This window comes from Helicoverpa zea, chromosome 31, assembly GCF_022581195.2.
Source record: "Helicoverpa zea isolate HzStark_Cry1AcR chromosome 31, ilHelZeax1.1, whole genome shotgun sequence".
NCBI lineage: Eukaryota > Metazoa > Arthropoda > Insecta > Lepidoptera > Noctuidae > Helicoverpa > Helicoverpa zea.
In genome coordinates, this window is record NC_061482.1 from 16,697,499 (window position 1) to 16,718,338 (window position 20,840).

Genomic DNA, 20,840 nt, shown 5'->3' on the forward strand with positions numbered 1-20,840 from the left:
TAAAGTATGGATACAGATATACTTTAAGACGTATCAACTTAAATAGGCATAAGGTTAAGATTTTATACGTATTTTGTTGCTTTTTGCTTTGGATTTGCATATTGTTTAATTTCGCCAAAAGGTTCTTCTTGTAAACTATAGACTTAAAACCCAAATCAACGCATCATAGTGGTATTAGAGGAGTCCGATTGGGAAATTCGAAATACGTATAAGAATCAAATCGTATGGGAATCTGTTGATGAATAGTAGAGATAGTTGTAGAAGAACCACCTGCAAAGATATCCAATGCGCGTAAAAGTTTGTTCTGCTAAAAAGACCGTAAAACAAAACATACTTGTCAAGCTTAGCATAAATGTATATGTCCTGAATGTTCAGGCGCAGAACGCCTTCAAGAAAGTTAATAGCAACTAATTGCGCTCGGTCGTAATATCAATGTTCTGCGTAGGCGTTTGTTTATTCTCATACAAAATGAAATGTCATCGGGCACTTGCCCTTGACACATTGTACGTGTAACATCTCGTGTTTTAATTAAATGTATATTTGAAACATTCGGGACTTTGATTGGCACCAGTATATCCTCTAAAGATATAACATGGTGGCCCATGAGGGGAACTAAAATAATAATCGCGAACGGAAAATCGACAAAGGTTTCCAAAGGCGTTATACAGTCGACGGCGCGCGGCGGCAACGACTTCACAATTTCGAAAGAACTACGTGGACAAGCAAAAGCCACGGGTTCCCGTGTAAGAAGAACTGCCTCCTGGACAGCATAGGAGCCCAGGGTTCGAGCAGTGGTGCAGCCAAAGCATCACATCGAGGCGAGCGTCAGCGTGTTAACCAAAAGTTAAGTGCCTATCCTTAACGTAAATTCCATCCAACTATCCAAATTTCCATAAAGACCTATTTAAACATTGAGAATAGTGCTTCATTTGTGTAAATTAAAGTTATTTCGTGCATAATATTGCCGAACTTTCCCGTAATTGTTTCAAATAGTATACCTAATTGAGTTATTTTCATCCACCCTCAACAAAAAATAATTATTTTTTTCTTGGAACAAAGACTGTACATTAGTTATTAGCTCATTAGCAATTCAAATAAGGTCAATATTACGGATAATATCTATCTAAGATAGATCTATTCATTTATTGTATATAAACAAAACGTATTATTATACGTTTTGTTTTTATTCTTTTCACCTAGTGGGAGCTATTCAATAGTATTGTAGCCCAGTCTTAGTGCGTATTGCCGACTATTTCAGGTTAAATAACGCCGTGCTTGCGACAAGTATTCTCCGATCATTCGGGGCTTAGTCGAGCGAGTTCATACCAGCGCGAGCAGCAATCAGCTGATTGTGCGCGCGACGCAGACCGGCTTCCCGTACGGCAGGTGACACCGAGACGAGGAGCGTGAGCCCATTCATTTTCTTTCATTTATATTGTTTTAATACTTCCAAGTTTAAAGTTAATTTCATAGTGGTGATTCACAATGTCTGAAAACAAGCGTTATAAAGAATTAGTTACTAAACGAGCGTCCGCCAAAGGACAGATTACAAAGTTTAAAAATTATTTAAGTAATATTTCCAAAGAAACTGAACTAAATGATATTCAATTAACGGAATTAAGATTGAAGCTAGCCAAGTTTGAGGCTTTGTCTGTTAGGGTTGATGACTTGCAGAGTGAGATAGATGTTTTAAATCCTGAGAATATTGCGGCGGAAATTGATGAACGTGATCGCATGGAGCAGGATATAGTTATTAATATAGCCACTGCTAAAAACTTGTTAGACATACTTTCGAGCAAAAAAGAAAGCGATAATAGGCGTAGCTCCGTTCACAATGCTTCATGTTGTAACGACGAACATCATCGCAATGTAGAATTTAAGCTTCCTCAAATTCAAATCACAAAATTTAACGGTGAATATTTCCGCTGGTTAGAGTTTAGAGATACATTCGAAAGTTTAATTCATAATAATGAGCGCATCCCTGAAATAAATAAATTTCACTATCTAAACTCATATTTGCAAGGTGACGCAGCCAGAATCGTTTCTAATTTTGAAGTTTCGGCAAAAAATTATGGTGAAGCTTGGAAACTACTCTGTAGCCGCTACAATAACAATAGAATATTAATTAATCACCATTTGAGTTCACTAGTACATTTAAAACAGCTTCCACGTGAATCAGAAAAATCGTTAAGATATTTGGTTGATCATATTACAAAAAATTTGCGTGCTCTTGCCAGTCTTGGACAATCAACTGATAATTGGGATGTTTTAGTTATATACATGGTCTCGGGTAAGCTGGATAATCAAACATTGCTCAAGTGGGAGGAGTATCGTAGCACTATGGTGAACGACTCCCCGACTTTAGAGCAGTTTTTTAAATTTATTACGGACCGTGCTAATGTGCTTGAGTCTACAAGTCGTAATAACAATCATAGTGATAACGTTGGTGTTCCTAGAGTGCCTAGCAATCCGCAGCGGTCAACTAAAAATAATAATAATCAAATTCATCATTTTCAAAAATATAATCAAAGACATAATTCGAATAGCGTAGTTAAATCGTTTGCAACCACTAGCCATAATAAAAACAAGGCACAGCCTGGATTTTCATGCATAATTTGTGATCAGCGTCATAGAATTTATGACTGCCCAACATTCAAGGCTAAAAGTATTGACGAAAGAATGAACGATGTCTTAAAGTACAAACTATGTACGAATTGTTTAAGACAGGGTCACTCTGTCAATGACTGTCGCTTAAGAAGTTGCCAGGAACCGGGTTGCACTGAGAAACATAACAGCTTGCTGCATCGGCCGCCAGCGTTAGTAGGTCAGCTCGTCTCCGTCGAGGAGCAGGGGGAGGTTGTATCCGCTTATTGTAACAAAAATACTAATCAAATTATATTATCAACTGCCGTAGTCGAGGCATTGAATCCACTTGATGGGCAAAAGATCAAGGTTCGTGCGCTTTTAGACTGCGGTAGTCAATCATCATTTATTACTGAATCCCTTAAGGTCAGATTAGCATTAAAATCTTTTCCCATTGACACTCTAAAGGTCATTGGCATAGGAAACACGCCAAACAACAAGGTTAATGAAAGCTGTAATATTAAACTACAGTCAATCAATAGTTCATTTAATATTTCTTGTTCATGTTTGGTTCTAAAGGAGCTGACAGGGCGATTACCAAAGTTTCCCATCGACATCAGCTTATTGCAGCTACCTGATAATATTTCGTTAGCTGACCCCATGTTTTATAAGCCAGCCTGTATAGATATATTGATAGGTGCTGATTTATTTTGGGATATTTTAGGAAACGAACAAATCTCATTAGGAATCAATAATCCAAAGCTGAGAAGTTCGCAATTAGGTTGGATAGTGTCCGGTCCCATTCAAGCAGTGACACCTGACAAAAGGGTACACTGTAATCATGGTGTAATTTATAAGGATAATGATAGTGTTGACAAGCTTTTAACAAAATTCTGGGAGCTGGAAGAAATACCTGCCAAACCAATAATAAATGAAAACGAATGTGAAAGACATTTTCTCGCTCACACAACGAGAACTAATACAGGCAGATTTTGTGTGAAGTTGCCACTTAAAGATAGCGCAGACTGCTTGGGCGATACATACAAGTTAGCTAAAAAACGCTTTTTAAATTTGGAAAAGAGGTTAGGACGAAATCCCACGTTAAAATCAGAATACGCTAATTTTTTAAAAGAATATGCGGATTTGGGTCATTTATCAGTGGTAGATGTTAATTGTGCATTAACTTCGAGTTATTATCTTTGTCATCACGCGGTTCTGAAACAAGAAAGCGAAACCACCAAGCTTCGGGTGGTATTCGATGGTTCAGCACCGTCATCTTCCGGCTATTCACTAAATGACATATTGATGGTAGGTCCCAACGTGCAGGATAATCTATTTTCCATACTGATACGTTCTAGACAGTATAAATACCTACTCACGGGCGATGTAGAAAAAATGTTTCGCCAGGTACTGCTGCATGAGGATGACAGACACCTGCAGCGTATTTTATGGAGAGAAACAGAATCTGAACCCATCAAGACTCTGGAGCTCAATACCGTAACCTATGGAACGGCCAGTGCAAGTTATTTGAGTACTCGCTGTTTATGGCAGATTGGTCAGCAGCAGGACGATGTGCGTATAAAGGACATCATCCAACGGGACTTCTACGTAGATGACCTCATAACTGGATCCGATGACGCCCAGGAGTTAGTGTACATTCATAGGTCTGTAACTCAAGCTTTACAATCAGCTTGTTTTCATTTAAGAAAATTTAAAACAAATAATTCCTCTATCTTTAATAATGTTATTGTAAATGAACAAGATAAGTTACTTTTTAGCGAATCCATAAGCACCCTAGGGTTGGGCTGGACACCTTCTAGTGATGTGTTACATTTTCCTATAAAGGGTTTTTCAAGTGATGATAGTCAAATTATAACAAAACGCCTAATCATGTCAAACGCTTTTAAAATATTTGACCCATTAGGCATATTAAGTCCGGTCGTAGTAAACCCTAAAATAATGCTGCAAAAACTTTGGCAGCTAAAGTTAGATTGGGATCAGCCGGTCCCGGATGCGATAAAAAACGACTGGAATAAGTTTTCCGAAAGCATAAAATATTTGTCCAATTTACAAGTGCCTAGGTTAGTTTTGGGTGAATCTCCACAATGTATTGAACTACATTCGTTTAGCGACGCTTCAAAACTCGCGTACGGAGCATGCATTTATATGCGGTGCATAAATATGAACGGTGACGTCACCGTCAGATTGCTGTGTGCAAAGTCGAAAGTGGCGCCATTAAAACCCACTACAATACCGCGCCTCGAACTCTGTGCAGCCTTACTCGCCGCTAAACTAACACGAGCAGTACTCGATTCACTTCGGCGTAAACCCGCTAAACTGGTGCACTGGTGTGACTCATCTGTGGTATTGTGCTGGATGCGCTGCGACGCCAGTAAGCTAAAGGTGTATGTAGCTAACCGCGTCACAGAAATAAGGGAGTTAACGTCGTCTTCAGCGTGGCGATATGTTCCAACGCAGTCTAACCCGGCTGACTTAATTTCAAGGGGTGTGGACGCAAAACCATTTACATCAATGGCACTGTGGTGGACGGGGCCTAGCTTTCTACTCCTAAATGAGTCCGAATGGCCTAAGTTAAACGCCAATGAGCCAGACATTCTACCGGAATTGAAGGTACACTCGGCAATAATTAGTGAATCAATAATTGATTTTGATAAATATTCAAGTTTCACAAAGTTACAGCGAGTATTCGCTTATATACGTAGATTTTTATTTAATCTTAAAAATAAAGATAAGAAACGCTTAGGTGTGTTGTCCGTTAAAGAGTTGCGTGAGTCATTCTATTCATTATGCGTTATCGCTCAGGTTCAGTTATTTACTAATGAGTACGACTTGTTATTGAAAGACAAGCCTTTAAATAATAATAGTAAGTTACTATCGTTGTCACCTTTTTTAGATGAATGCAAACTTATTCGGGTTGGTGGTCGACTCGATGCGTCGGCGCAGTCGTTTGAAAAGAAGCACCCCATTTTACTTCACGCATCTCATAGATTAACTAAGTTATACTTTAAAAGGGAACACCTAAATCACATGCATGCGGGACCACAGTTATTGTTGGCTGTTGTGCGTGAAACAGTGTGGCCTATTAATGGTAGGAACCTTGCAAGGCGCACCGTTAACAACTGCGCACGATGCAGGCGGCTACGCGGCATAACGTTGCAACCCAAGATGGGTAATCTGCCATCTCAACGCATCACGCCTGATTATCCTTTTTTATCCGTTGGCCTAGACTTTGCTGGACCTTTTTATATTGTAAATCGTAAGGGACGCGGTAGTCGCGTAATTAAATGTTATCTGTGTCTTTTTGTATGTTTACGGTACAAATGTATTCACCTGGAAGCTGTCAGCGATTTGTCAAAGGATGCATTCATAATGACACTTCGACGGTTTATTGGTCGTCGGGGCAAACCAGCTGAAATATTCAGCGATAACGGAGCCAACTTTGTGGTCGCCGCGAAAGAAATAGGATCATTCTTAGCGGAAATCCAGGAGCCTTTGTATCATTTTGCAAGTCAGCAGTCAATTAAATTTAAATTCATCCCGGCTTACACTCCTCATTTCGGTGGCATATGGGAAGCCGGTGTCAAATCGGCGAAGTATTTTATAAGACGCGTTATAGGCGACAGTCACTTCACATTTGAAGAGATTTCAACTTTGTTTGCACAAGTGGAGGCTATTCTCAACAGCCGCCCCTTGTGTCCTCTCTCTTCCAATCCTAATGACCTCCTCCCTCTCTCGCCAGGGCACTTCATTATTGGAAGACCGTTGACTGCTCTGCCAACACCAACACTGGAGGATGTCAAGGAAAGCCAGCTACGACGCTATGAACGGCTGGAAAGGACGCACCGTCATTTTTGGAAGAGATGGCAGCGGGAATATCTGTCTGAATTGCAGCAGAGGACTAAATGGAAGGCGAGCTCATCAAAGCTCGAGATCGGAGACATGGTACTCTTGGCTGACGACAACGCACCTCCACTTGCCTGGAGACTCGGCCGAGTTACCCGACTCATATCCGGCCCTGATGGAATTTCCCGAGTAGCAGACGTTCTCACCAACAGGGGCAACGTGCGGCGCTCGCTCGTACGGCTCTGCAGGCTACCCACCGCGGAGGAACTAAAGGGTTATTGAAAGCAAGCTTTCAATGGCCGGGAGTATGTTCAGGCGCAGAACGCCTTCAAGAAAGTTAATAGCAACTAATTGCGCTCGGTCGTAATATCAATGTTCTGCGTAGGCGTTTGTTTATTCTCATACAAAATGAAATGTCATCGGGCACTTGCCCTTGACACATTGTACGTGTAACATCTCGTGTTTTAATTAAATGTATATTTGAAACATTCGGGACTTTGATTGGCACCAGTATATCCTCTAAAGATATAACACTGAACATATCATATCTTTCTGCAGTGATTGCATTAACAACGAAGACTCTAATTAGATATTTGTTATTTTTTAAAATAATATATTAGTCATAATTAGTTTATAAAAGTGCCATAAGCAACTAAAGACTTGTTATTAATGAAGCAATACTTTGAACACCTAAGTGATCTCTTCTTTGTTCCTTTTTTGTGATTTTATGTAAAAGTTGATTAAGGTTAATAAAACGTTACCTACTTAATTTTTAATTCTCTCTTTTATTATCAAAAACAACGATAACAGAATTTACGAAATTACTAAATAGCTACGTATATAAATAGCATGATTTGAATTATATGGGTCATATCGTCACCTCTATGACAAACTTGCGAATCTGCAGTTTTTGTTTTGACATTTCTATTAAAAAAACACCACCATTATGTTGTCCTACATATCGTGGGTTAAGAACTAGAGTAGCGTAAGGGCAAAAATACAAAAAAAAAATCACCATTCGTTTATTTAATGCCCATATTTTTATGTGCCGAAAAACTGGAACGATGTACTGCGTTGATTGCTTAGTACAACAATAACGTATAGAAAAAAATTGTTTATTGCCAAAACGAAGTGTTTCTACTTACAATAATCTTCACATTATTTTCTCCAAAAAAATACGAGCACAACGATCGTAACTCGATTTACAGATCGAATAAGACACCAAATATGCCTTCAATGTAATCGCTTAAATAACGTATCTTGCCATACGTTATTAACGCAGAAAGTTTGATTATGTAGGTAGGCTTAGTTTGTTTCGTGCCAAATAAACGTAAAGTACCGTTACTGCTTATGGGTCCTTGTTTCGTAAGCTTCCGTAATTTTTCTTCCTGCCAAAAAAGAAAAAAGAAGAAGAAGCAACGAGGGGTTATTAGTTTTAGAAGAGTTTTGTTTTTATTTCTAAAGCCATTTTAACGGAAGTTCCGTTACATTCCATACACATTGAATTTATGTAACAGCCAAAATGACGTATGTAAACCAGTTTTTGAAAAATAAATTTTATTAAAATGAAACCGTATTTTTATTGACCAAACAGTTACATTATTCTGTAGCCGATAAATAAAGTTTTATTATAAGTAAAAAATCAGATATCTAACTACTATAGATTTTGCCACAAAAAGGGTTATAAGATAACAGTAGGTAAATTTTAGTTGTTTCCGGGCTCTCCCGAGAAGTTGTCATTTTGGCCTTACGCTACTCTAGTTCTTAACCCACGATATGGTGTAAAATTTTCAAAATTCTATCTCTAACGGTTACAGAAATGTTATAGTGCGAATCTAACTTTTTTGTTGATACACCCATATTAAGCTTACGAAACTGATATCAGTTGTTTTGGCGTAGTTGAAAAAGTGAAGTCCAAAAAATGCACCACGTTCGACCTACGAATCTGTCAAATTCGTGAATTGAGATCATAGTTCATATTAATGAATTGATCTAGCGACTCACAGCAAACATACGAATATGTAAGATTCGTAATTTCACTTTGGTAAGATATATTCTTTAAGAGACTCAAGTAACCCATAGCGAACTTACGAATCGAGCAGTTTAAATGCTCCGCGAGGGGATAAAACGCGCCTCGTGATCAGCAGCAAAGAATGATCCAAAGACTTTGTCATTTAATTTTGACCTAGAAGCAGTCCTCCAAACTCCTAAAGGTGCGTCTGGACCATTCTTTTGTGTTCGAAAATTAGCTGTATACAATTTAACATTTTATAAATTTGGCGATCAAAACGTAAACTGTTTTACTAAACAAACGACGAAACGGAGGGTAAAAGGGGGAAGTACTGAAATTGCAACAGCAAAGTGTTTTCAAATATATTTGTAGTCATAAACAAGGCATAACACATGTGAGAATGATGTCAGATAATTGTGACGGCCAACAAAAAAAAATATAGTTTTTGCTGAATGTTGCTTCACTTAGTAAAGAATTCGAGTCTGAACATAGTCACATGGAGTGTGATTCTATTCACTCTAAAATAGAACAGAAATGTAAAAATACAGCAATTTACACTCCGGATGGGTGGATACAGGTGATGAGACTAGCCAGAACTAATCCCCGGCCATTTAATGTGAATGTCTTAGTTCATGACGAGTTTTTAGATTTCATCCCCAATCAATGTCAGTTTGTAGAAGAAATTCATACATTTCACGAAAGTGGCACTTTCGTAAGTTTACCACAATATTTATTCAATAGTTTTCTTATGATATTACGAAATTACCACTTTCGTAGCGTAATATAATACCTTTGAACTCTCGTGTATGAAGTAACGAATATGAACATTCATGGTAAATAAAAACAGGCGAATGTTGAAACTGAAATTTATCGTAGAATTTATCACATCCCTTTCTTAAAAATAAATATCGTCAATCTAAAGTTTCAAAACGCTCCCCTGTAAAATTTGTTTTTTGCAGTTTCGTGAGTTTACCATAAAGGTGACGATATATTGACCCACCTCAACATCCTTGTAACTGTTTTGTATCACAATGACGCCGGTTTAAACATCCTGAAGACGCTAATGCTTCTTTTAAACAAAATGGCTTTACAATGACTGTTCCCACATTCAATATTTCCAGGAAGGCTGGTAAATGGAGGAGCTGGCGAAATGGAGGTCATGGATAACCTTAAGTCCTCAGATGGACTACAAACCACCACTACGGTGGTTTGATTGTCAGACCATCACGTAACGTGCCTTTTGTTTTAGAATTCCCTTTCTGTGGAAACATACAACTATCCTACGGTTCAATGCTTTGCATGCTACATATATAGTCAGATCAGAGCAGATCAAATAATTAGATAAGCTGGTGGATGTTTTCCTCTCTTTGCACAAAGTCCGAATCTAACGCGGACGAAGTCGCTGGCAGAAGCTAGTCATCACTAAAATGGTAAAACTTTGCCTATATCAAAATTATTTTGAAAACGATGATTCAGGTTAGAAGGAGAGCAAGCAAAACCTTGACAATTTGTTAAACAGTCATCAGTGTGCGGATTTAAAAAATGTTGATCAAAATAAAGAATTTGAATATGATCAAATTATCTTCGATGATGCAGACGTTCGAGACATTGTCGCATGGTTCGATCTGTTGATAGAAAACGAAAAAAAAGCAATCCCGCAAATGTCTATGTTGGTTAAAGTAGTCCATATTATTTACCACTTTTTATCCTTTTGTAGTAGTAAGGACTTTAAAAATATTATTTATAAAACTTCCTTTGTGGAGCAACATTATGTGCTCTTATTTCAAATCGGAAACCTTAGGCCCATCGTCTTCATGTGTAAAACAAAAATAGCGAGACAACGAATTGACGAATATTTACAGCATCGGGATGATTATATCGAAGGAGAATTTCATTTGGCATTAATTCAATTTAAAAAGTTAGGTTCCACTACTTCACTAAAAACAAAATTACGCCGAACTAGGCTTGCCAAGACTAAAAATATTTATAAAAAAGAATAAGCAAATCCAAAAAAACAAATCCAACAAAAAGAATTATATTTTTCCAGTGGTCCTATATTTAGCGATAGACCATGCTATTTGGAGAACTGGCGAGGAAAATGGAATAAGTACATTTAATCGCCTGAAAAAAGATGATGAAATAGTATTTATAAGAAACGGAAATTTAGCTATGAAGGAAAGCTCAGGTTATTTTAATACATGTGCCATCGATTCGATTTTATTTGATAGGTCAAGCCTGTGTTACAAGTTCAGCTCTCAAAAGCTTTTTGAGTAAATTACAAGGAGATTGGGTCATTTAATTACATTTTTATGCTTTTGAATGGAGCACATGATATAGAAATTAAACAAAGTAAGACCTTTCTTTCGATGTATCATTCGTCTATCTGCATTATAAATATGTATAGTTTCTGTGTAATCACTGGCGATGACTATGGCAAGTGGCGGTTCTAGGGGAAACTATTCTTTGTCATAGCGTCTTGGTTTAATTTTGTCACAAATTCACGGAAAGAAGGGTGTAAAGTAACAAATTACTACTCATTCCTGGCAAAGTGTCATCAAATATTATGAGTTGGCCGCGTGAAATGGACATTCAAATAAAAAACTTTTTTACAAAAAAATTAAACCGACTTCCAAAAACACTAAAAAGCAAGAAAAAAATAATAATTTTAGGTGCATCGGCCTAGAAGTCGGTGTCTAATGGATGTTACTAAGTTAATTTTGACAGCAACTTCTAGGCCGATGCACCTAAAACTATTTTTTCTTTTTTTTGCTTTTTAGTGTTTTTGGAAGTCGGTTTAATTTTTTTGTAAAAAAGTTTTTTATTTACAGCTTTTTAGTGATACGAATAGTTGTCACTATCCATATAAGTGGAAAGTTCTTATCAATACAAAGAATATAAACCAAAATACGAGGTATTTTGCGCTAAGTCGTGTCAGAAGTATAGAAGGTATAGTTTTGTCAGATTTGGATGCCAACAAGTTACTTCATCGACCACACGACGGCAGGGCGTTGGCAGAAATAACGAGGCGAGAAATCTTCCTTCCAATACTTAAACGTCGGTAAACATTTCCATTTAGAATATCCTTAAACTGTTTTTCGTCTTCACTGTCGAATCTGCAATATTACCCATCTCAGCTTTAAGTGTACATCAATACGAATAAAATACGCCCAAACACTATGTAGCTGCTATCGACCATTAAGAAGTTCCCTAAACTGTACTGCACCTGCATCACTGACCTTGCTGTGGCAGTCATAACCCATCTCAGCTTAAAGTTCTTGTCACCACGAATAAAATAAACCTAAACATTATGTAGCTGCTATCAACCATTAAGGAGTTCCCTAAACTGTACTGCACCTGCATCACTGACCTTGCTGTGGCAGTCATAACCCATCTCAGCTTAAAGTTCTTGTCACCACGAATAAAATAAACCCAAACATTATGTAGCTGCTATCAACCATTAAGGAGTTCCCTAAACTGTACTGCACCTGCATCACTGACCTTGCTGTGGCAGTCATAACCCATCTCAGCTTAAAGTTCTTGTCACCACGAATAAAATAAACCCAAACATTATGTAGCTGCTATCAACCATTAAGGAGTTCCCTAAACTGTACTGCATCTGCATCTCGGACCTTGCAGTGGCAGTCATTACTCATTTCGGTGTAAAGATCTTGTCAACACTAATAAAATAAGTCCAAACACGAGGTAGTTAAGATGTGCCGTTTAGGAGTTCCCTCGATCCTCTGTCGTCTCCATCATCAGATCTGCCCTAAACCTCCATAGTATTGTAGTCTCATCAGATAAACACATAAATATAAAGTTTGTACCCCATGCTCGCCTACAATTTTCAAGAGATGCCCTCGATTTCTCAGGGTTTCCACCATCAGATCCTGATCTGATGACAATGGGACCAAATGACAAGCATACCCTTTCAAATAAAAAAAGAATTTTTGAAATCGGTCCAGGCGTCTTTGAGAAATCGAGTAACAAACATAAAAAAAAAAAAATACAGCCGAATTGAGAACCTCCTCCTTTTTTTGAAGTCGGTTGAAAAAGCATTTCATGGTTTTCTGATTTTTTTCCTAAGATTTACCATTCGTGAGATATCGCGATTCTAAAAGTCACACTATACATAACATCATGTGTAAAGCAGAGATAAAGTTAGGAGTATCGAATGTTTTGATCAGTTGACAGCTGTCAGTTTTCAAGGGAGAATTTCAGTTGTTTGTAATGACTGACGTTTATATGGTGTTCTAATTTTCACACATTTTTATTCTATTTACTTTGTTTGAAAAATTCATTTTTTTTATTTTTACGTATTTTTCTTTTTTGTTTGTGTTAATCGACATATATGAACTAGTATATTAACGCATTTCATTTAATGTGATTGTGAACGACATACCCGATATAAAAATGAAACCCGTTTTCCGTTGTCACGACATAGCATGAAAACGGCTTGACCGATTTGGCTGAAAATTAGTGGGGAGATAACTTAGACCCGGGAGAAAGTTTTAGGATAGTTTTTGTCACCATCCGGCTACGGGACGCGGGTGAAACAGCGGGCGAAAGCTAGTATTATATAAGAATGAATACCTATCTGTATCTCTTTTATACATACCAACTATTCTGGAAACAGTTATTGAAAAGACAGTCGGTCCCTAACTGAATTCCCTCTTATATACTCTCCTACTATACTCCTTGTGGCCCTTACTGGCCACATATGTACAGAGGTTTCACCCGCATCCCGTGGGAACCTCGGCACGAACCCGGATAAAAAGCCTATAGCCTAGCGGCTAGGCTAGGCCCTAGCCTATAGCCTTCCTCGATAAATGGGCTATCTAACACTGAAAGAATTTTTCAAATCGGACCAGTAGTTCCTGAGATTAGCGCGTTCAAGCAAACAAACAAACTAACTCTTCAGCTTTATAATATGAAAAATGGTATATTGTGAATTGAGATTTTTTCGATTATGATGACGGATGCTAATAACTGTCCGTCAGGTTCCATTTTTGGAATAAATAAGCTCAACGGACCAGAAGATTGATATTAGGTTTCACTTTATTCGCGAAGCAATATTGAATGAGTTAGTAGAGGTGACGTATGTGTCTTCACAAGACATGCTGGCAGATATGTTAACAAAGTCTCTGACAGGCCCAAATTTAACAACGCTTTAATGAGATTACCCATTAAGAGGGCGGGTAATTAAAGTGTTACTTAAGTTTTTATTGATACGTACTTTGTTTAAATTTATAATTTTTTGTTGTAATGGTTTAATATCTTGTTTTTGTGTTATGTTTATACACTGTATATTTGTTTTGCTATGTGAAGACAAAGTTAAATACATGTGTCAGAAGGGAGCATGTTGAAGGATACTCCTTGTGGCCCTTAATGGCCACATACAATAATAATCTGTCACACGTAGTAGCTTGTTTAAAATACTGTCTTTGATGTCATGGTGCTATACGAAAAGTCTGTGACGTTGTTTGTGCTATATTCGATTTTATAATGTACTTTTAAGAACCAGAAGCAGGTTTATTTAACAAGGAAATAACAAGAAAAAGTTTTAACATGAAAATCAACTATAATTGAACCAAAATATTCAAAAGCGCGGCCAAATCGTATTGCCGTCCAACTATAACATGTCTTGTCACGATGACGTTCAAAAATGGAATCCTCCACGCAGAGATACACGACTGAATGGTGGGGTGTCGATGGTCGCTCGTCTCTGCTGCCCTTTATGTAACCACTGGCAGCTAACAATACGTTATTATCGGCACCCTGTACAACTCTGTTTCATTTACCAATTGGTTATGGGCCCAAAAATGCAATGCCGATAAGCAAAAAGAAATGGTATATTGTGAATTGAGATTTTTTCTATTATGATGACGGATGCTAATAACTGTTTGTCAGGTTCCATTTTTGGAATAAATAAGCTCAACGGAGCAGAACGAGTCCAGGTTTGGAAATTCCACGTAAAATACTACTTACGAGTGCAAAAACTGGTGGGTGGCTGTAGAAGCCGACGAAATAACTCCTGCTCTGAAAGATGCCGATCGACAAGCACGAACAACAATATGTCTGCTATTAGAGCCTGAATGTTTTGCCCACGTACATGACGTGAAGACCGCGCCTGAGGCATGGCACAATCTGTGTGCCGCATATGAAGGCAAAGGCTGGGACAGACGAATCGCGTTGCAGCGTCAATTATCTACAACTTTCGTCTGATGCGTTTTTTTGATAAAAGTGGCCGTTTTTGAAAAAAAAAACTAAAATTTTGACTTTTGACCTCGAATAACTTTTGACGCACACATGGGATCGATGGGGACTTTTAATATTTTTCTCTCGCTCTCCACCAAAATTTGCCTTTCCGGGAATTCTTGTTATTTCAAATGTCTATTTTGACCGGACTAATTATTTTGACTCGTTTTTCTCGCCGCTTTCTCAAACAAATGTCTTTACAGCATTCAGTGTAAAGCCGCGCCACCCCCGCTGGCCTAAAGGACGCCTACGTCTCCAAGCTGGTCCGCGTCTACTTGGACGGAGACCGCTGGTCACTGATATCGGACATTCGCCACAAGTCCGTCTACGGTGCGTCGACAGTTCGAGTTCTCTGTGAACTTATTCCAGACCGCTGTTGACTCGCTGCTCGCGCTCCACGAATGCATGCAACGGCCTATCGGCGAGAACTTGTACCCGACTGTTGTGGGAGAGTCCGTTTACGATGAATTCAACGAGGGACAGAGCCTGCTCGCCGAGAAATCACGAAGCGGCAGGCGGCATAAATCATGAAAAATATAGGTTCTGAACTGTATAATAAGTTACCAAACACATAACATCAAAAATGCGTCCATGTCAATATGAAAAAACACATTCTTACCAAACTCCACCTTACCACAACTTAGTCTCTGTCTGCTTACAAAATTTAACTCTACAAGTATTTTATCTTCGTCCTACATTTGAAATTTTACTTCAATAGTTCTTTTTAAACTGCAGTTAAGTAAAAGACACTAACTGTTACCTACTGCACGCAACTGTACTGGTGGAGTATTTTTCTGAATTCCTCGATGAAGAAGATAGAAATCCCACCCAAAACAAAAATGTGAAAGGCTGCCAAGTTCGATAATATGGGAATGCTTCGCCTATAAAAGAAGTGAGATCTGAATAAGTACCAAGTTCCTTACACATACCTCAGTTAAAAATAGTTACTTTTTAATGATGTCACTTGGCAAGTTTTCACACACCTTGTTATAAACCTACTAAACGCAATGAATCAAGTATATAATTTTCTATTAAAACTTGCCAAGTAACATCATTAAAAAGTAACTATTTTTAACTGAGGTATGTGTATGGAACTTGGTACTTATTCAGATCTCACTTCTTTTATAGGCGAAGCATTCCCATATTATCGAACTTGGCAGCCTTTCACATTTTTGTTTTGGGTGGGATTTCATTTGTTTTTGTAAGGTTGTTTATTTTATTTTTTTTTTCTTATGATTAAGTTAGTTAAGGAAATGTCTCATTTATACTATTTTTCAGATTTTTGAATATGCACTATGCTTCTTACAAAGAAATGAACTAGATTAACTAAATGGACTAGATTTACGAACTGACTGACATGACATGTTATCATATATTATGTTCGTGGATCAAAGTTACACATTCGTCATTTTCGAAAGTGACTCACACTTGGCCGTTTTCAGATTTTTACATTACTTTGACTAAATACAAACCTTTGTAACGATTTTCAGATCGGTACGACCATTCGAAGATATAATATATAAATATAGATAAATTTAGTTCGTTTTAGTTCCTTAGGGGTATAAATGTACACCTTCATTATTTTGAAACTGACTCACACTTGGCCACTTTCAGATTTTTCCCTTTACCTTGACATAAAGACCTACCTTCATGCCAAATTTCAAGTCAATACGACTATTGGAAGTGGTCTAGGTTTTTGATGAGTGAGTCAGTGAGTGTATAGTAAAAATTGCGATTTTCTGACGTCAATATCTCAAGATCTACAATAGGTATATTAATGAAATTTTGTAATTTAGATAAGTGAGGGGATCTCTCAACAGATACTAGAAATTTGATATGCGTAAATAAAATAGATTTTGAGTTATAGGGGGGTCGAATTTGGCCCGAAATGGTTCGTGTAATATAACCCACGGCCGGTGTGTCGCTTTTTTTTTGCTCAAACTTGGCGGACACCCTGCCGTGTGTCTAGATATTATTAGAAAAAAATATAACCAGGTAAAAAATTACAACCAAAATATATAGTCAGGGAAACAGCGCTGACACTTCGAGAAATTAGTTTTTTTTTTATATGTTTGTATAGTATTTTTAAAAAATAAATATTTTTGTTTGTATTGATTTCTGCAATAAATTAATACATATATATATATATATATATACATAGATAGAAGAAGAGCCTTATATAGCAACAACGACACGCAAAACCAATAGTAACAAGAAAAGCGAAAGCCTTACATTTCCAGATCCCAAAAATGAAGAAAAACAATACTTTTCGAACCAACCAACCGACACGACAAGACGACAACGATCAACATTTAACAACAATATTCCAAATCCTGCCAATGATTGCTGACAGGCTAGTGTCTGCGTATGTCTCTGACAAGGCTATTGCTGACAGGCTAGTCTGCGTATGTCTCTGACAAGGCTGTGAGACACACCTTGTATACCCACATTATGAACTTAGCAACTGCTGCACTTCCCATATGGCACACTTCGCAACTAGTGCACTTCTCAACATTATATAAAACATTAATAAACAACAAAAAAACTAAGGATCTTTTAGACAATATTAGAATGACATTAAACACAAGTATACTTTTTGCTATGTAATGGTATAGGAGAACCCACTTTTTTTCAAATTAAATTTTAATATCATATGGAAAATGTTATAGATAATACATTTGTATAGCATGTAAACCAATTCAGCATAAGACTATATAAGACTATTTTAAACTGTTATTTTTTTCCTTAATAAATAAAAGTAGAACATCCAACACAAATAACACAAAATTAATTGATCCAAAATTGATAAATTCAATTTCGACATACTCCAATAATAAATATTCACACATGTCAACAAAGAATTGGAATTCTTAGACCACAACAGCAATATAATAAGCCTTAAAATACCACATCCTAAAAACCAAGACAAAACCTACCATGTCAAAAAAAGTATATAGAAATAATAGCATAAGGTCTTTTTTTATATATACACTAAATATTTTAAAATATTGAATGAAGAGATGTAGACCATAAGTCTGCACATACCTAAGTTTATAAACTGGAGCAACTACAATAAATAGATTAATTTTTAAAATGCTTGGGTCACAAATGAAATACTTAAAATATATACATGTCTTAAAAACCAGAAGCAGGTTTATTTAATAAGGAAATAACAAGAAACAGTTTTAACATGAAAATCAACAAATATTAATCAAAATAGTATTCCCGTCAAACTATGACATGTACTCCAAGCAGAGATGTACGGCTGAACGGCGGGGTATCTATGGTCGCTCGTTTCTGCTGCCCTCTATGTAACCACTGGTAGCTAACACGGCCTCTCCTGACACCCTGACGTTCTCGGCAGGATCTGGGTGAGCCTGGTTGAACCTCGGAACACCTGAATATTCAATAAGAGAGTTGGATCTGGCTCAATTTCGTCATATTTAAATCTCGATTGGTTATCGTGGTCGTCATCGCCGGCACAGTAGCGGTCGTGCCGCAATCAGGAGCACCGGCTCAGCAGCGCTCGTGCCGCGACCTGCAGCACCGGCTCAGCAGCGCTCGTGCCGCGACCTGCAGCACCGGCTCAGCAGCGCTCGTGCCGCAATCAGCAGCACCGGCACAGCAGCGCTCGTGCCGCGCCCAGCAGCACCGTCACAGCAGCGCTCGTGCCGTAATCAGGAGCATCGGCACAACAGCGATCGTGCCGCGACCAGCAGCACCCACACAGAGGCGCTGTAGCTAAGACCAGCCGCACCGGTACAACAGCGCTGGCTTGCTGCGACATGGCCGTTACATATTCTCGTGTACAACTCTGGAAACAAGCACTACCGACATACATTTCGCCCTGCCACTTCTGATTATCATCTAATCTCTCTGATTATAATCTGGAAAGCTTTTTGCTTTTAAAGAAATAAATGCGAGGCATAACTTTGACAAACAAACTCAAATTTGGAACTATGTCTTATAAATATCGTCATTAATTACTAGTCTTGTGTCAGCTACACTTAAAACACAACTATCATTATGTTTTGATAAATTATGTGTAGTTAACTTCAGTATATGGAATCATAAACCCATATGAAATATTGAACAGATCACCTTATTCCAAACGACATGCTGGCAGTTGGCACTCCATACAGCATGCAAAGCTCATGCAGCAGCAAGCACCCGAGGTGCTTGAAGTGTCACAGCATTCATAGTATGTCAAGTGACACAGCGCCTGCAGCCCTTACACCATCACCTCGCATGGTTCTCATAAAGGTGGTCTCCGTGTTTTCTGTCTTAGGCTTATCCTCAATACCTGTAGTCAAAAGACAAGCAAGCAAGCATCAGGCCAAGGTAACCAAACATTCAATTGAAAGACTCATGCATTGTCATGTTACAGATTTGAACATAATTAACATCACCACTAAGGCCTGGTTGTTCATATGTTACGGTAAAGTTTAAGTTAAAATTTGACCAATATCAATTTTGACCATGGTAAATTGACGTTTTTATTATGAAATTTGAACGTTCATAAAACTATCTGGTACTTCAACAACGCTTTATGAATTTCAACCCTGTGAATTTTACTGTAACTAGAATTTAACCCTTACATAACCGAGCTTTGAACAACTGGGCCTAAGGTCTGTAAACAGACTTTTAATTAGTAAAATGTGAATTACACCATTGCCTTCCATTGGGTTTACATGTTGGTTGTATCCCTTTCTTGAGCACTCCAGGCCTCCGAGGGCCACAACCACAACATAATGACACCAAAAATCTAAAGCCTGATTCACAATTTGAACTATCCCATCTTAATAAAAGCAAATTCAGTGAGTCAAAATCAAAACAGTGTGCATTTATATCACAAAAGCAGTAAACTTATATTTCTGTATACTTGTTGAAACTCTCATGCAGAAAGATTAGAAATAAACAAGGGACAAAAACATTTCAAATGCAAACAAAAGATGCACATTATTGTTCTAGCTTGAATAACACTTTGTTCAGGCTTTAAAACATTTATCTAACCTTTTGAATTAAAAAACAACTCGTTGGTCATTAGCTATGGCAACTTTTTTTTTTTTTAACGACGTCAAAAATCATCAAATGACCCTCCCGCTGTGGGTTAGCAGCGGTGAGGGAGTGTCAGACTCTTACTGACTAAAAACCGTCGTGTTCCGTCGTAGGCCTTTTTATGTGCTAGGGCCGCGGTATCTCTTTCGAACAATTCGCAGCCGAGAAACACTTTCAGTATGTTTTTAACCAATAAGCCACCAAGGTAGATTAGTCATGTATTACTTAAAGGCTAAATAAAACCGGATTGATCTCACCATTTCCATACAGGTACATTACAGGACTCTACCCGTAACATCTCGAGCATAGTAGGAGCAAGGCATATTATTCACGGACACCACAGCAATACATATGCAGAAACTCATTCCACCCGAAGAACACTGAGTCCCAACAGCATCAGCGTACTAAGCTCAAGCAATTCTCGACTTATTATAAGTAGGTAGGTACCTTAATATCCACATGAAAACCAAAGCAATCGTTAATTCGGTTGAAGTTTTTGTAGATGAGCGTTGAAGACTCTCCCTCAGCCAGCTCAGCTCAGCCTTGTTGCGTTGAGCGCCTGCTCTTTCTTTTGTTTCTCGAAGTTGCAGTGATTTCTTCGCGGTCGCCAGATGTTAAGGCGGTAAAACCGACCTTTCTTTTGGTTTTATCCGTGTATTCAATAACAATTAAGTTTTGGTAATTAAATTAGTGAAATAACAATATTTCGATAATTATAAAGTTGAAATGCGTATTTTGTCCTAATAACGTAAAAATGGCAGAGTCGCGTCACCGGAAGTCCGGAACCGCGCACGTCGCCCGCGTATGCTGCGTTCCGTTGTGGTTCCGTTTTCTCTTGCTATCGCTGCGTTCCGGCGTAGACAGTTAGAAATTCACAGTCAAAATGAAAAAAACATTAATTTGTGATTCTCTAGGGACGTGCATGCAACAGTGTCAAATCACTTCATGTACCTGTTTGAGTTTATACTTAACTAATCTTTTTCTTTATGTTTACAGATTTTTCCGTTCATACGGTGAGTTCATAGTAGGAGAAATGAGCCATCAATAACATGGAAAAGACAACCCTTTC

The 20,840-nt window shown here is 37.9% G+C and overlaps 1 protein-coding gene across 1 annotated transcript; it reads left to right on the plus strand.

The window, feature by feature from the left end:
- The first annotated feature begins 1,413 nt into the window (after positions 1 to 1,413).
- LOC124645114 lies at positions 1,414 to 6,442 on the plus strand. Its single transcript, XM_047184861.1, has 2 exons — positions 1,414 to 5,214; positions 6,344 to 6,442. Exons 1-2 carry the CDS (start codon positions 1,486 to 1,488, stop codon positions 6,368 to 6,370), a joined length of 3,756 nt encoding a protein of 1,251 aa, XP_047040817.1. The 5' UTR covers positions 1,414 to 1,485; the 3' UTR covers positions 6,371 to 6,442.
- The last annotated feature ends 14,398 nt before the right edge of the window (positions 6,443 to 20,840 follow it).